The sequence below is a fragment of the Oncorhynchus gorbuscha genome, linkage group LG05, assembly GCF_021184085.1.
Source record: "Oncorhynchus gorbuscha isolate QuinsamMale2020 ecotype Even-year linkage group LG05, OgorEven_v1.0, whole genome shotgun sequence".
Classification (NCBI taxonomy): Eukaryota; Metazoa; Chordata; class Actinopteri; order Salmoniformes; family Salmonidae; genus Oncorhynchus; species Oncorhynchus gorbuscha.
Window position 1 is genome coordinate 42647678 of NC_060177.1, and position 18097 is coordinate 42665774.

At 44.2% G+C, this 18097-nt stretch overlaps 1 protein-coding gene across 1 annotated transcript in view; it reads right to left on the reverse strand.

The window, feature by feature from the left end:
• LOC124035945 (MAM domain-containing glycosylphosphatidylinositol anchor protein 1-like) overlaps positions 1–18097 on the reverse strand; it is a 447455-nt gene that overhangs the window by 92448 nt on the left and 336910 nt on the right. Inside the window, exon 12 of the mRNA XM_046349921.1 lies at positions 17612–17760. Within this exon, the coding sequence (XP_046205877.1) occupies positions 17612–17760 (149 nt within the window). The remainder of the gene's footprint in view (positions 1–17611; positions 17761–18097) is intronic.

Consider the following 18097-nt stretch of genomic DNA (forward strand, 5'->3'; position numbering starts at 1 on the left):
CTGGGATGGAATAATACATTATGGCCTTTCTCTTGCATTTCAAAGATGATGGTAAAAAAATACAAAAGAATGGTTGGTTTTTTCTTTGTATTACTTTTTACCAGATCTATTGTGTGTTATTCTCCTACATTTCTTTCACATTTCCACAAACTTCAAAGTGTTTCCTTTCAAATGGTATCATGAATATGCATATCCTTGCTTCAGGGCTTGAACTACAGGCAGTTAGATTTGGGTTTGTCATTTTAGGAGAAAATTTAAAAAAAGGGCAGATCCTTTTAGCTAGGTGTGCATCACTTAGAATAAGTAAATACAGATATAAGGTATATATCATTTAGCCGAGGTTTTTATCATAAAGCGACTTGCAGTCATGCATATATTTTTCATATGGGTGGCCCTAGCAGGAATCAAACTCATGCCACTTAGCATTCCTATGTTGAACATAATAAACGGCTCTCTATCCACTGGATGTGTACCAAACTCACTAAAAGTGGCAGTAATAAAGCCTCTCTTGAAAAAGCCAAACCTTGACCCAGAAAATATAAAAAACTATTGGCCTATATCGAATCTTCCATTCCTCTCAAAAATTTTAGAGAAGGCTGTTGCGCAGCAACTCAATGCCTTCCTGAAGACAAAGAATGTATACGAAATGCTTCAGTCTGGTCTTAGACCCCATCATAGCACTGAGACGGCACTTGTGAAGGTGGTAAATGACATTTTAATGGCATTGGACCGAGGCTCTGCATCTGTCCTCGTGCTCCTAGACCTTAGTGCTGCTTTTGATACCATCGATCACCACATTCTTTTGGAGAGATTGGAAACCCAAATTGGTCTACACCGACATGTTCTGGCCTGGTTTAGATCTTATCTGTCGGAAAGATATCAGTTTGTCTCTGTGAATGGTTTGTCCTCTGACAAATCAACTGTAAATTTCGGTGTTCCTCAAGGTTCTGTTTTAGGACCACTATTGTTTTCACTATACATTTTACCTCTTGGGGATGTTATTCGAAAACATAATGTTAACTTTCACTGCTATGCGGATGACACACAGCTGTACATTTCAATGAAACATGGTGAAGCCCCAAAATTGCCCTCGCTAGAAGCATGTGTTTCAGACATAAGGAAGTGGATGGCTGCAAACGTTCTACTATTAAACTCGGACAAAACAGAGATGCTTGTTCTAGGTCCCAAGAAACAAAGAGATCTTCTGTTGAATCTGACAATTAATCTTAATGGTTGTACAGTCGTCTCAAATAAAACTGTGAAGGACCTTGGCGTTACTCTGGACCCTCATCTCTCTTTTGAAGAACATATCAAGACCATTTCGAGGACAGCTTTTTTCCATCTACGTAATATTGCAAAAATGAGAAACTTTCTGTCCAAAAATGATGCAGAAAAATGAATCCATGCTTTTGTCACTTCTAGGTTAGACTACTGCAATGCTCTACTTTCCGGCTACCCGGATAAAGCACTAAATAAACTTCAGTTAGTGCTAAATACGGCTGCTAGAATCCTGACTAGAACCCAAAAAATTGATCATATAGCCTCTCTACACTGGCTAGCCTCTCTACACTGGCTTCCTGTCAAAACAAGGGCTCATTTCAAGGTTTTACTGCTAACCTACAAAGCATTACATGGGCTTGCTCCTACCTATCTCTCTGATTTGGTCCTGCCGTACATACCTACACGTATGCTACGGTCACAAGACGCAGGCCTCCTAATTGTCCCTAGAATTTCTAAGCAAACAGCTGGAGGCAGGGCTTTCTCCTATAGAGCTCCATTTTATGGAAAGGTCTGCCTACCCATGTCAGATACGCAAACTCGGTCTCAACCTTTAAGTCTTTACTGAAGACTCATCTCTTCAGTGGGTCATATGATTGAGTGTAGTCTGGCCCAGGAGTGGGAAGGTGAACGGAAAGGCTCTGGAGCAACGAACCGCCCTTGCTGTCTCTGCCTGGCCGGTTCCCCTCTTTCCACTGGGATTCTCTGCCTCTAACCCTATTACAGGGGCTAAGTCACTGGCTTACTGGGGCTCTCTCATGCCGTCCCTGCAGGGGGTGTGTCACCTGAGTGGGTTGATTCACTGTTGTGGTCATCCTGTCTGGGTTGGCGCCCCCCCCCCTTGGGTTGTGCCGTGGCGGAGATCTTTGTGGGCTATACTCAGCCTTGTCTCAGGATGGTAAGTTGGTGGTTGAAGATATCCCTCTAGTGGTGTGGGGGCTGTGCTTTGGCAAAGTGGGTGGGGTTATATCCTTCCTGTTTGGCCCTGTCCGGGGGTGTCCTCGGATGGGGCCACAGAGTCTCCTGACCCCTCCTGTCTCAGCCTCCAGTATTTATGCTGCAGTAGTTTGTGTCGGGGGGCTAGGGTCAGTTTGTTATATCTGGAATACTTCTCCTGTCCTATTCGGTGTCCTGTGTGAATCTAAGTGTGCGTTCTCTAATTCTCTCCGTCTTTCTTTCTCTCTCTCGGAGGACCTGAGCCCTAGGACCATGCCCCAGGACTACCTGACATGATGACTCCTTGCTGTCCCCAGTCCACCTGGCCATGCTGCTGCTCCAGTTTCAACTGTTCTGCCTTACTATTATTTGACCATGCTGGTAATTTATGAACATTTGAACATCTTGGCCATGTTCTGTTATAATCTCCACCCGGCACAGCCAGAAGAGAACTGGCCACCCCACATACGCTCTATCTAATTCTCTCTTTCGTTCTCTCTCTCGGAGGACCTGAGCCCAAGGACCGTGCCTCAGGACGACCTGACATGATGACTCCTTGCTGTCCCCAGTCCACCTGACTGTGCTGCTGCTCCAGTTTCAACTGTTCTGCCTTATTATTATTCGACCATGCTGGTCATTTATGAACATTTGAACATCTTGGCCATGTTCTGTTATAATCTCCACCCGGCACAGCCAGAAGAGGACTGGCCACCCCACATAGCCTGGTTCCTCTCTAGTTTTTCCTAGCCACCGTGCTTCTACACCTGCATTGCTTGCTGTTTGGGGTTTTAGGCTGGGTTTCTGTACAGCACTTTGAGATATCAGCTGATGTACGAAGGGCTATATAAATACATTTGATTTGATTTTGATTTGATTGCAAGAGCCATGCTCTACCGACTGAGCCACACGGGATCACAGTCAGGGCCGGCCCTCCCATTAGTCAAGATTAATTAGGCAAGATTAGGCCACCACTTGAATTTGTGGTGGCATTTTGACTGGCTACTACACCGCCCGCGGCACACCAGCCACAAGCTCAAAACATTGTTGCAGTTCCCGCCCCCACCCCATTCCCACTTCTCCCAAAGTTCATTCCGACTATCCTTGGTAGCTATGGTGATGTGTGTGTTTATATGGGATTATCAAATTGTCAAACATTAAAAATGAATCTGCCAATTAAGTGATTGTATATTTTTATGTTTGTGTGAGACGAAGACGATTAGTGATTAAAGCAGTAGCCTAACCTAGCCTATTAACATTAGCTAGCTACAACTTGTGGATATAATTTTTGCTAAAAGTAATCAATAGAGATTTGAAACAATTTGCTATCATAAAGAGGCACAATCTCTAAACAAAACAAATTTGCTAGTGAAATGTATCAGCGTGCAGCAATGTCCATCAGCCGGTGTGGAGAATGACAAGCCTACGAGGATATGCCATTCATTCGTCGAGAATGACAAGCCCCATTCGCTGATTCTAGCAGCGAACCAAAGGAGTCCGAGCCATGCACTTCCACCGATGATGACAGCTCTCTGTCAGTCTCTGTCCACACTTGACTAGCATGGCTACGACAGCATTCTGCAGCGATACGCTGTCCCATCTGGTTTTGCCTTAGTGGGACTATCTGTTTTTCAACAAGACAATAACCCAACACACCTCCTGGCTGTGTAAGAGCTATTTGACCAAAAAGGAAAGTGATGGAGAGCTGCATCAGATGACCTGGCCTCCACATCCCCAGACCGGTCAGGGGTGGCTATTTGAAAAATCTCCAATATAAAATATATATTGTTCAACACTTTCTTTGGTTACGACATGATTCCATGTGTGTTATTTCATAGTTCTGATGTCTTCACTATTATATTACAATGTAGAGAATTGTAAAACAAAATAAAGAAAAATCCTTGAATGAGCAGGTGTTCTAAAACTTCGACCGGAGGTGCATATGAATGGATCTTAACGGGATATGTTAGTGCAGGCAGGGCCACATTATGATGAGGGGAATTTCCTAAGAGAGGAGGGGCAACGAAGGTTTTCGGTGGCCCTCTGCAAATGGAGGATGGCGAACAGGGAGAGAGTGGAGATCAAGGCTTGTCTCTGCCAAGCAAAAGGATGCAGCCTTCTGTTTTTTGTGCAAAGTTTTTTCACACAAGTGCAAATCTGCGCTGGTCAGGGAAGGAACCAGGGACTGGAAGAATCTGTGCCACCTCCTCAGCTCGTATGAGAAGTCGCATGACCTAGATAGTTTCCAGAGATGGAAGGAGCTGGAGATTAAGCTGGTTGGTTTCCAAGCAAAGTCAGATGATTTGATTTAAGGACCATGGACATCTACCGAGAGGAAACATCGCTGAATGCAATGCAGCACCACAGCAGAGGAAAGAGGCCACTCTAGGTGGAGACAAAATAAATAAATGTTGAAACTGATGTTGGACAATCAAATTTGATATGTAAATAAACGAAATTCGTTAAGCCTGGGTCATTGACATAAAGCTTATTTTACACTGCTACAGCGAAATGAGGCCCCGCCATGCATTTATGAGTGCATACCAGTTGTTTCCAAAGCTCAAATGATCTTACTCTGATTTACAGTTCTACAGGAATATTAAAATATGTTAAATATGTTATACACAAGTGTTATTTTTATTGAAATAATTATTGGGTCGTGCCATGTGTGATAACAAGTGGGATATTATTAATAAAAAACTATTTTTCCTACTATAGGTAGTAGGTTGCATAAGATAGCAACATTGTAACTCTGCGATGCAGGGGTTAAGGTAACATTCCCTTCTGCCCGGTAAGGGACCTCCTATATGTGCACGCATGCAGCAAACATTATTATAGCCATAAACATAGAATTACAGAGATAATTTGAGCTTATTTCTTCATCTTCCAAAAAAAACAAGTGGTAAGTCTACCTTTGACAAACACAATTATCCTGTCTATAGATGTCGGTATAGCTAAATACTCCAATACACGCACGCACTGATTAAATACCTCCGTGTCTGGGAAGGGCTTGGTGTTTTTGACTACAACCAGGGCTCGAATTGAGTGAGGGTATCATATACCCTTTGTTAAAGAAAAGGGCAAAAAGGTTATCTATTGTTTGCTTTATATTTGTGAATAAATACATAAAACGTATCCAGATTATATCAAGCGTTCTATAACAATGCTTAACTCTGTGATGTCTTATGGTAGAAAGAAGCTCTAAAATGCCCACGAAAGACGTGACTCCGATGCATATGGGTATATTGATTCCTCTCTATAACAATCTGAAGCTGAACTGTAGCCTATAATATTCTTTCTGAAAACAGAAGATGTTTGTTTAAACCCAGGCAGCTTTTAGGGAAGCACATCTGTTGTTGGGTTATACAACGGACGAGTAGCCAGCAGTTGAAGCTTACATTTTTCTGCGTCAGTAGAGCCTCTGTCTGGGTGGAAAGGTAAGTTTCGAAAGTGCCATGCTTAGTGCCATGCTTATATTCATAAGGATGTTCTGCACGTCCAGAACCGGCCCTGACCACATCTAACTAGGTGTGTGGATGTGTACATAGGAGTTGATTATTCATATATTTAAATGTATCAATATAAACATTGTTATGCATTGCACAGTATATGCATAATCATTTGAACATAATCTGAATGTATTATGTACATGGATGTATATGACAGTTTTTTAAAGCGTGTTTTTTCCATCTGTTATTGTGTTTGTTTATGGTTAACTGCTATAGGGGTGGGTGTGTGCTGTGGAAATGTGACATCCCTGCAATTCTGAGCACTTGACAGTTAAGAGCAGGGACAGACGAGCAGGGACAGACAAACACACACATGCATGCAAACGCACGCACGCACCCTTGGGTCAGCATGTGGTTAGCAGACGAGGGATCGATGTGTCTGAACACAGGGGGATGCAGCCACTCACAGATGCCACACACACACACACACACTTCAAGACAGTGAGCAGATGGATTGGGCTCAGGGGGAACATTTGTCAGTGGACTTAAACTTACAGACACTACTCCCACACTCCAGACAGAAAGTGTGTTTAGACTGGGATTCATAGCAGGTGGGTTATAGCATCAATGTAGAGTCCTGCACTGGTCTGTTTTTTGGAGCTGCACCCGCACCACACCGGTCACATCAATTGAGAACCCCACTTGCTACCCGACATCAGTACACCTTTTTTTCCGCAACCCGAACTACCCGCATATAATTGTTCCAAGAGCCGATGCATTACCCGCCACATAACATCCATCCATTGAATAGTTTTTGAGTGCTAATACTTTTTATTAGGCTATTGTTACTATTCCCCTTGCCTGCATGAATTAATTTTGTCTGCATGTCTATTCAACATTTGGACAATAGGAAACCATTTAATAAATTAAGAATATGTATTTATTTTCAAAACGTGATTCGTCACTCATATCGCTTTATAGAAAAATAGCCTTCTAATTAGCCTTCTTAGCTACTGAAAGACTATAGCCGACTATAGCCAACAAAACAATAGCTTTACATTTTAGATCATCAGATAGTTTAGGACTAATTCAAACTTAAATAAACAATTTGCAGAATCGAATATAGGCTGAAAAAATTGTCTACATTGATTTAGGCTACAGTCTACTCTAACTTTTACCAGCCGCACAGGTTTCCACTTTAATTAATGTTGTAATTAACTGATAATTAACGGAATTATTGAAAGTAAATACCTGCTTGCACACTGTGCAGGCTATGTATCCATATACTTTGTGATTGTCCCTCCAAACTGGGGATTTCATTCGAACCTGCTTCCTTGATGATGTTGTAGCCTATTTATTCCCTTATTACACTGAACAAAAATATGAACGCAACATGTAAATTGTTGCTCCCATGTTTCATGAGCTGAAATAAACGATCCCCAAAATGTTACATTCACACAAAAAGCTTATTTCTCACAAATGTTGTGCAAAAATGTGTTTGAATTGCTGTTCGTGAGCACTTCTCCTTCGCCAAGATAATCCATCCACCTGACAGGTGTGGCATATCGAGAAGCTGAATAAATACCATTACAAAGGTGCACCTGGTGCTGGGTACAATAAAAGGCCACTCTAATAATGTGCAGTTTTGTCACACAACACAATGCCACAGATGTCTCAAGGTTTGAGGGAGCATGCAATTGGCATGCTGTCTGCAGGAATGTCCAACAGAGCTGTTGCCAGATAATTTAATGTTCATTTCTCAACCATAAGCCGCCTCTAACGTCATTTTTGAGAATTTGGCAGAACGTACAGCTGGCCTCACAACCACAGACCACGTGTATGGAGTTGTGTGGGCAAGCGGTTTGCTAAAGTCAAAGTTGTGAACAGAGTGCTCCATATTGGAGGTGGAGTTAAGGTATGGGCAGGCATAAGCTGCGGGAAACGAACACAATGGCATTTTATCGATGGCAATTTGAATGCACAGAGATACCGTGATGAGGTCCATTGTCGTACCATTCATCCACCGCCATCACCTCATGTTTCATCATGATAATGCACGGCCCCATGTCACAAGGATCAGTACACAATTCCTGGAAGCTGAAAATGTCCCAGTTCTTCCATGGCCTGCATACTCGCCAGACATGTCACCCATTGAGCATGGTTGGGATGCTCTGGATCAAAGTGTGTGACAGTGTGTTCTAGGCAAATGGTGGTCACACCAGATACTGACTGATTTTCTGATCCACGCCATCAACGTTTTTTTTAAGGTGGCTGTGACCAACAAATACGTATCTTTATTCCCAGTCATGTGAAATCCATAGATTATGGCCTAATGAATTTATTTCAAGTCAGTGACTTTCTTATATGAACTATATTTTTTCAGTATATAATCTTTCTTTTTATATCTCCGGTTAGGTCTACGGTAGCCATTGTCCCGTGAGCTAGTGTATCCAGGGAAAGTAAACTTGGCAACGTATTCTCAGATGGGAAGCTCTGCAAATGGACAAATTATAACATTTCAGCACTACACAAGTAATGGACAGTTCCCTGCTCCACACACTCTCAGTGTAGGTGACTGGTAGCCTTGTCTGTCTCACCACTCACATAATATAATTCCATACACAACAAGCTCCTTGGTTTGTGAAAAGGATATTATCTTGATTTAAAACTCTACATCAGAGTATGTGGAAATAGCTTGGATCCTCATGTCTTGGCAATTTCATCATCATCGCCAATACCATCCAATAAAGCCTTCATAATTGGTTACTCACTCTCTCACTCACCTACTCACCACTCACACAGTATTTATCCAGGTGAGGTAATGAGAAGAGAGGCCGTCGGAGTGTGTGTTAGCATGGCCCCTGGCAGGCAGACAGCCAGAAGTTCACACAGCTATATTTAGACATAACTCATTCTCCCTCCTCATTCTAGCTTACCACAAGCCTGTGTCACTATCACCCTCACACCAGAAGAAAACACAGCTGGCCAGACAGGTGAGTCGTTTGTGTGTGTCCAACTCTTTGTGTATTGTACTGTCATGTAGGTTTATGTTTGAGTGAGGAAGTCATGTATGTGATTCAAGTTTTAATGTTGAATGCACAAGTACGGTAAAATTCCTGTAAAACCAAAAATGCAGTTATCAATATTTATGTACAACAACAAAAAATACAATGTGGTGTAAAGTACTTAAGTAGCCTTGTCTGCCCCACCGTTCACAGAATGGAATTCACAACAAGCTCCTTGGTTTGTGAAAAGGGTATTAATCTTGATTTAGAACTCTACATCAGAATATGTGGAAATTGCTTGGTGTAAAAAAGTATTTAAGTAAAAATACTTTAAGTGCTACTTAAGTTGTTTTTTTAGGTATCTGTACTTCAATATTTATATTTTTGGCAATTTTTTATTTTACTTCACTACATTCCTAAAGAAGATAATATACTTATTACTATATACATTTTCGCTGACACCCAAAAGTACTTGTTACATTTTGACAGGAAAAGTGTCCAATTCAAACATTTATCAAGAGAATATACCTGGTCATTCCTACGGCCTCTGATCTGGCGGACTCACTACACACAAATGCTGCATTTGTAAATTATGTCTGAGTGTTGGAGCGTGCCCCTGCCTATCTGTCAATAAAAACAAACAAGAAAATGTTGCCATTTGTTTTGCTTAATACAAGGAATTTGAAAAAAATGTATACTTTTACTTTTGATACTTAAGTACATTTTAACAATTCCATTTTCTTTTTGATAGTTAAGTATATTTAAAACCAAATACTTTTAGACTTTTACTTAAGATATCTTTTACTGGGTGGCTTTCACTTTTACTTGAGTCAATCTCTGTTAAGTTGTGACAAGGGGGCAGTATTTTCATTCCCATAGTAAACAGATATTTTGGCAGGACAAGATGCTAGAATATGCATATAATTGACAGCTTAGGGTAGAAAACACTAACGTTTCCAAAACTGTAAAAAAATATTGTCTGTGAGTATAACAGAACTGATGTTGCAGGCGAAAGCCTGAGAAAAATTCAATCCGGAAGTGCCCATGTTTTGAAAGTGCTCCGTTCCAATGTGAGTCCCTATTGACAGTGAATGGGCTATCAACCAGATTACTCTTTCTCCGTATTCCCGAAGGTGTCTACAGCATTGTGACGTAGTTTTACGCATTTATGTTGAAGAATACCCGTAAGCGGCTACATTGTGCAAGTGGTCACCTGATGCTGCCAGAGAGATTCTCGCGTAAACTCCAGAGGTAGCCATTACTCCAATCGGTCCTACTGAAAAATGAATTGTCCCGATGGATAAATAGATATTTGAAAAACACCTTGAGGATTGATTATAAACAACGTTTGCCACGTTTCTGTTGATATTATGGAGCTAATTTGGAATATTTTTTGCAGTTTTCGTGACTGCAATTTCCGGGCGATTTCTCACCCAAACGTGAAGAACAAACAGAACTATTTCGCCTAAAAAAAAAGTGAGAGTTGCCATCGATACTGTCCACTAGAGGCAACCTGAGCACCTATTACTATCTAGTAGGCTCGCGCCTTGCTAGGGTGCAAGCTACGGCTCCAAGGATCGCGGGTTCAAACCCAGTGCAAGGCCCTCATATACATTATCCCAAACTTAAATGTCAAGTTTTTACCCCACCCCACCTGTGTATGTGTGTGTACTGTATCTGTGTGTGTCTGTGTGATCACATTCCTAATATTGAGTTGCACCCCCTTTGCCCTCAGAACAGCCTCAATTATGTGGGGCATGGACTCAACAAGGTATCAAAAGTTTTACACTGGGATGCTGGCCCATGTTGACTCCAGTGCTTCCCACAGTTGTGTCAAGTTGGCTTGATTTGATAAACATACTATACATGTGTGTTTATTATCTACTCAAGCATGTGCCGATCTTCACACAAAAAGGGTCAGCCTTCACAGGGTGAAGATTGACTGTTCTCAGTCAATCATTTCTCACTCTGGGATTTTTGTTAAGATGTTTGTTGGGATAGAGGTGTCAAAGCAGCCATCGGCATCAGTCGTGCACCTTTGAAGACTAGCAGCTGGGGTTAGCCTTCATGTCTTCATGCATTACTACAAGAGGGTAATGTACTGTCCTGACTAACGCGCTGGGAAAGCTGTGTGTGTGTGTGTGTGTGTGTGCGCGCTTGTTTGTGTGTGGGTGTGTGTGTCCACACATGTTCACACATACTTGAATACACAGTACAGTGTCTTGCAAATGTACACTTAATGTTGGAATTTACATACACCATAGCCAAATACATTTAAACTCAGTTTTACACAATTCCTGACATTTAATTCTAGTAAAAATGTCCTGTCTTAGGTCAGTTAGGATCACCACTTTATTTTAAGAATGTGAAATGTCAGAATAATAGTAGAGAGAATGATTTAAAATAGCTTATATTTCTTTCATCAAGTTTCCAGTGGGTCAGAAGTTTACTGTGGCGAACAGCAGGTCAGCCACCAGGGGGAGACCCGTCGAGGCCTGGTGGCAGATGGAGTATACATCTCAAGGCGATGGCTCCATCTGCTGGACGTGCCAGGTCTGGACGGGCCCACCGGCCAGGACTAATTGGGGCTGATTGCGGATTGGTGAGTAATCAAGGGCTGATTGCTCACCAGCTGTACAAGTCCCACAAAGCTGCCAGAAGGGCAGCACACAGGAAAGAGACTCCCGTATAGTTGGGGATGGTTGCAGAGGTAACAGGATTGAGTTCAGTTTTTGATCCCCACAGGATACAGCCAGACCGGGGCCCAGAAGACGGTATCCCGGAGAGGGTCTCATGGGGGAGACCTATCCTTTTCTTTTGAACTATTATTTTAATAAACACCTTTGAAACTGAGCTAATACTACTCTGTCTGTGTCTGATCTGTGTACATGTTTTGATCCAACACCCTGGTCTGCCACAAGTGGAGGAGAATGCGGGCACTCTGATAATGTGGTCAGATCAGAGTTGATGTTCATGCTGCATCAGCATGGACGAGTTGATAGCTCAGTTCGTCCGGGCCCAACGAGCCCAACAGGCGGTTCAGGAACGAACGCTGGAGGAACAATGGCTACAAAACGTTCGCCTCATTGAGACAATCAGGAAGCTACAAGGAGGAGCGTCTACTGAATCACATCCAAACAAGTTTTTAATCAAGCTAATAGAAGAAGACAATATCGAAACCTACCTCTGTACGTTCGAACGGATAGCACTACAGGACAGATGGTCAAGGCAGAAGTGGGCCAGTCTGCTGGCCCCTTTCCTCTCTGGGAATGCCCAAAAGGCATATAGGGACCTAAACGATGAACAGGCGGCTAACTACAACGGGAGATACTCAGCCGCTACAGGTACAGCCTGGCCCATCAGGCTCAACTATTCCACGACTGCAGGTTTGTAGCCGACACATCCCCCCCGAGCCCAGACGAGAAACCTACTGCGTGTCACCAGGGGATGGCTCCTAACTAACGTATCCACCCACTCCATCCTAGACAAACTGGATCACTTCCTATGGGCACTACCCCACGACATGAAGAGGGCAGCAAGTCTATGCACACCCCAGACCTTGGAGGGCCTCCTGGAAGCAGTGGAGATGCATCAGAACACTCAGGCCCTGCTGAGTGGGAGCCAGGCCGAGTTGCCGACCTGTTCGAGTAGTCGAAAGGACAACCCCACTGCTGTGTACCCCGAACCGACAGATGGCAGGGTCAAAGGTAAGGAAACCCCTGGGGAGACGGCTGGGGTAGGGCCTACCCGCCACCAACGACCCAAGGTGGATGGAGACCAACGGAGGTGTTTTGAGTGTGGCACCCAGGGGCACATTGCCTGGAATTGCTCGGCTCGAGAGGAGTCGATGCAATTAGCAAGCCCCGGAGGCGAGGTGGGTCACGCAGTGAACTACGTCACCTCCTGTTGGGCACACCACAAATTTATTGCACCCATGGTCCCAGTGAAGGTTGACGGACACGACACAGAAGCTCTATTAGACTCCGGAAGTATGGTTACCCTCGTATCAACGTGCCTGCTGAACCAGAAGACCGAACATGGTAGGGAGATGTCGTTTTCTTGTGTTCATGGGGACACAAAGCGGTATCCAACTGTATTGGCCAACATCATGATGCCACAAGGAGCTGCCAGATGATGGTTGGTGCAGTACCAGAGTTGCCGGTACCTCTCCTAATGGGACAAGATTAACTGCTGTTCAAGGCCCTGTGGGGGCACGAGATGAGGAAGAAGGTACGAGCTGGCCGAAGACGAGAGCGAGAATGACCCATCGTCTGTGCGGCTCGGAAGCAAACGGTTGACCAACGTGTATCTACAGATCCGGAGTCAGAGTTGGAGGGGAAAAATGGGAGGAAGATTTTGAGGTGCCAGTCAAGACACCCGCTGGGGACCAACCGAGGTGTCAATTCCGGATGGCCCAGTGGCCTGCTCGCCTCCCTACCACTGAGGAAGTACAGTTCCCGCTCAGCCCAGTCAAAACTGTTCGCTGCTCTGGCTCCAGAATGGTGGAACAAACTCCCTCACGACACCAGGACAGCGGAGTCAATCACCACCTTCCGGAGACACCTGAAACCCCACCTCTTTAAGGAATACTTAGGATAGGATAAAGTAATCCTTCTCACCCCCCCCCCTTAAAATATTTAGATGCACTATTGTAAAGTGGCTGTTCCACTGGATGTCATAAGGTGAATGCACCAATTTGTAAGTCGCTCTGGATAAGAGCGTCTGCTAAATGACTTAAATGTAATGTAAATGAGAATCCGAACTTGAAATCCACCGCAGCCCAAGTGATAGTGTTGGATGGACAGCTACTTCAAGGGGTTAGTGACTGGTGGTACCCCCATTTCCAAATCAAGAATAACCTTTTGTGTCAGGTGTCGTGCCAACAAGGGGAAATTCGAGAGGTATTGTTGCTGCCCCGACAGTACGTGGGAACCGTTCTTCAGCTGACCCACATCCACCTGTTGGGGGCGCACCTGGGAATGGAGAAGACCTGGGAACGAATCGACGCCCTGTTCCACTGGCTCGGGATGATGAGGGTTGTGGAAGACCAGAGTGTCAAATGACTGCCCCAAAGGCCCGCTTCCGAAACCCAATGATCCCCCTACCGATCACCGGGGTGCCCTTTGAATGCATCGTCATGGACATAGTGGAATCCCTGGTAAAACAGCAGGAGGACACCAGTACATCCTGGTAACAGTAGACTATGCCACCCGGTATCCCGAGGCCATTCCCCTATGGGCGGTGGTAACCAAGGGAATTCCCCGGGAGCTGTTAGACCTCTTTAGGTGGGTGGGCATCCCGAACTAGATCCTGACAGACCAAGGTACTGAGTTTATGTCCCGCCTAATGAAGGAGTTTTGTGGTCGCCTGCAGATCAAGCAGATCCGGACTCTGCGTCTTTCACTCGCAGACGGATGGGCTCGTCGAGGGCTTCAATAAAACGCTCAAACAAATGTTGCAGAAGGTCATCGAGGACGGGAAGAACTGGGACCAGCTACTACCCCACCTAATTTTCTCAATCAGAGAATTACCACAGTCCTCCACTGGGTTTTCCCCTTTCAAACTCCTCTACGGGAGGAGGCCACGCGTCCCACTGGACCTCACCCAGGAGGTGTGGGAAGCCCAAACAACCCCCTTACGCAGCGTGGTAGAGCACATGGAGATGACGAGGGAGCAGATGACAGCCATATGGCTAGTCGTGAGGGAACATATGGAGAAGGCCCAAAGCGCCCAAGCCCAGGTCTACAATCGGGGAGCCCAGCCCAGAGAATTCCAGGTGGGAGACAGGGTGTTGGTCTTAATCCCCACGGCCGAAAGTATGTTACTGGCAACATGGCATGGGCCATACGGGGTGATCGAGAAGCTGGGACCAGTCAATTACCGCGTAAGGCAACTGGGGAGACAGAAACCCCAGGTTTGTTGTGGTGCCGATTCTTTCCATTTTTTTATAATGGATTTAATGGCGTTTCGTGGGATGTTCAAAGTTTATGATATTTCTTTATAACCCAACCCTGATCTGTACTTCTCCACAACTTTGTCCCTGACCTGTTTGGAGAGCTCCTTGGTCTTCATGGTGCCACTTGCTTTGTCGTGACCTTTGCTTAGACCATGAAGGCTTGATTCATTCAGTCTCCTCTGAACAGTTGATGTTGAGATGTGTCTGTTACTTGAACTCTGTGAAGAATTTGGGCTGTAATCAGGTGCAGTTAACTCTAATGCTTTTATCATCTGCAGCAGAGGTAACTCTGGGTCTTCCTTTCCTGTGGCGGTCTTCATGAGAGCCAGTTTCATCATAGCACATAAAACTTTCAAAGTTCTTGACATTTTCCTGATTGACTGACCATCATGTCTTAAAGTAATGATGGACTGTCATTTCTCTTTTCTTATCTGAGCAGTTCTTGCCATAATATGGACTTGGTCTTTTACCAAATAGGGCCATCTTCTATATACCAACCCTACCTTGCCACAACACAACGAATAGAAACAAATGCATTGAGAAGTAAAACAAGGCACACCTGTTAATTGAAATTCATTCATGAGTAAGTGACTACCTCATGAAGCTAGTTGAGAGAATGCCAAGAGTGTGCAAAGCTGTCCTCAAGGCAAAGAGTGGCTACTTTGAAGAATCTCAAATATAAAATGTATGTTTTATTTTTTGGTTACTATAATGATTCCATATGTGTTATTTCATAGTTTTTTGATGTCTTCACTAATATTCTACAATATTCTACAATGTAGAAAATAGTAAAAAATAAACATAAGCCCTGGAATAAGTACTGTAGGTGTGTCTAAACTATTGACTGGTACTGTACGTATACTGTACATTGAGAAACTTTCGTTGTAGCTGTAATTAGCTGTCATTTTCTTAAGGCTTTATACCACACTGTTGGAGGTTTCTTCTCATCTTTTTGGGATAGGGGGCAGCATTTTCACTTTTGGATGAATACCGTGGCCAGAGTGAAGTGCCTCCTACTCTGTCCCAGATGCTAATATATGCATATTAAGATTAGTATTGAATAGAAAACACTCTGAAGTTTCTAAAACTGTTTGAATGATATCTGTGAGTATATCAGAACTCATATGGCAGGCGAAAACCTCAGAAAAATCGAACCAGGAAGTGGGACATCTGAGGTTTGTAGTTTTTCAAAGCTTGGCCTACCCGAATACACAGTGTCTATGGAGTCAAGTTGCACTTCCTATGGCTTCCACTAGATGTCAACCGTCTTTAGAAACTTCAATGAGGATTATCCTACAAAGGAGAGGCTCATGAGACCTCTTTGAGTCAGTGGTCTGGCAGAGTGTCTCAGGCTCGTGATGCGCACTCCCGACAGATATACCTCTCGTTCCAGTGCTTTTCTTCAGACATAGGAATTCTCCGGTTGGAACATTATTGATGTTTTATGTTAAAAACATCCTACGATTGATTCCATATATCGTTTGACATGTTTCTAAAGGACTGTAACGGAAGTTTTTGTCTGGACGAAGTGCTTGCGCCTCATGATGATGAATTAGTAGGCTGAACACGCGAACAACAAGTGGCTATTTGGACATAAATGATGGACTTCATGGAACAAATCAGTCATTTATTGTCTAACTGGGATTCCTGGGAGTGCCTTCTGATGAAGATCATCAAAGTTAAGTGAATATTTATGGTGGTATTTCTAACTTCTGTTAACTCCAAAATGGATATTTGTATATTTCTCTGTCTGTTTTGGGCTCTGAGAGCCGTTCTCAGATTATGCTTTTTCCATAAAGTTTTTTTCATCTGACACTGCTGTTGCATTAAGGAGAAGTCGATCTTTAATTCTGTGAATTGTATCTAGTATCTAATATAGTCAATTCTGACTTTATAGTGGAAACCACTCAGTTCTACCTCCAGGGCAAGACTCATGATAATAAACGTCAACCTGCGACGTTTGAAACTGCCCACCCTGCTGTTACAACAATGGAGTCATTTTCCATGTGACACTGCCACTGTCATGATTAGGGATTATGCGTTTTGAGCAGGAGGCTTTTGAGCAGGAGACTGGAATAGGGGGGCTGGAGGTGGGACTGCCAACTTTATAAAGAGAGGTTGTATCTGTCAGAGAGTATCTGTCCTCAATTAGCATGAGGAGAGGGGGTGGAGGAGATGAGAGGAATGGAGAGGGGATGAGAGGGTGGAGAGTAGAGGAAGAGAGAAGGGGAGGAGAAGAAAGGGGAGAGGAGAATAGAGGAAGAGGAGAGGTGGAGATGGGCAATATGAGGGGAGAAGAGGCAGAGAGGAGGAGAAAGGAGAATAGAGAAGAAAGTGGAATAGAGGAGAGGAGGAAAGAGGAGGAGAAGGGTAGAAGGGAGTGAAAGGATAATAGAGGAGAGGACAAGAAAATAAAATTGAGGAGAGGAGAGGGGAGGATAGAGAAGAAGAGGGGAAAGGGGAGAGGAGAGGCATGTAGCTAGGAGGAGAGGAAGAGAAGGGTGGAGAGAGGTGTCACTCTGGATCTACTCAGAGAGTGTTGTTAATGCAGTACAAGCTCCCATCGATCCACTGTCCACTCCCAACACAGCCTCAGCTATTCCCCTGGCTCAAATTATGAAGGCTCACGTTCACTTATTTCACTTCACACAACACTCAATATAGTGCTCCTGAGTGAGTGGGTCAGTGTGTGCGCGAGTGTGTGTGTGCGCGAGTGTGTAGGCTCCTTCTGCAATGTGTGGGGGACTCTTTCTGCAATGTGTGTGCGACTCTTTCTGCAATGTGTGTGTGACTCTTTCTGCAGTGTGTGTGAGGCTCCTTAAGCAGTGTGCGCGTGCGTGTGCACGCGCGTGTGTGTGTGTGTGTGTGTGTGTGTGTGTGTGTGTGTGTGTGTGTGTGTGTGTGTGTGTGTGTGTGTGTGTGTGTGTGTGTGTGTGTGTGTGTGTGTGTGTGTGTGTGTGTGTGTGTGTGTGTGTGTGTGTGTGACCCACCGTGCGGACGTTGACCCAGTAGCCGATGATGCGGTCTGTAGCTGCCGGCTCTCTCTGGGTCCACTGGAGGTTGTAGGAGTAGTTGTTGACCTTCTGAATGCGGATGGGGTTGGGCGTATCAAAGTAAAACTCTGCGTTGTATGGACGGGCTACAGTGTTGGGGGAGGGAGAAAGAAGAAGAAGAAGAGGGAGTGGGAGTTTTGGTTGGTTGGTTTGGTACTTTATGAATTGTGTATCAGAGGGTCAGACACCCATTTGTGTATCAGAGGGTGAGACGCCCATTTGTAAATGTTTTAAAAGTTGTAATGCACTTCATTTTCAGTCCTATATTTTATGACATGAGAAACTGCTCTCTTTTCATCTTGTAGCCATAACCATATGGGTCCCATTATGTCTGTTGAAAACCAAACACTGCAATCCTAAATTGGACATCCTGAAAGGACTGAATTGATATGGAATTGACCCTAACACTACGAGGAACTCCAA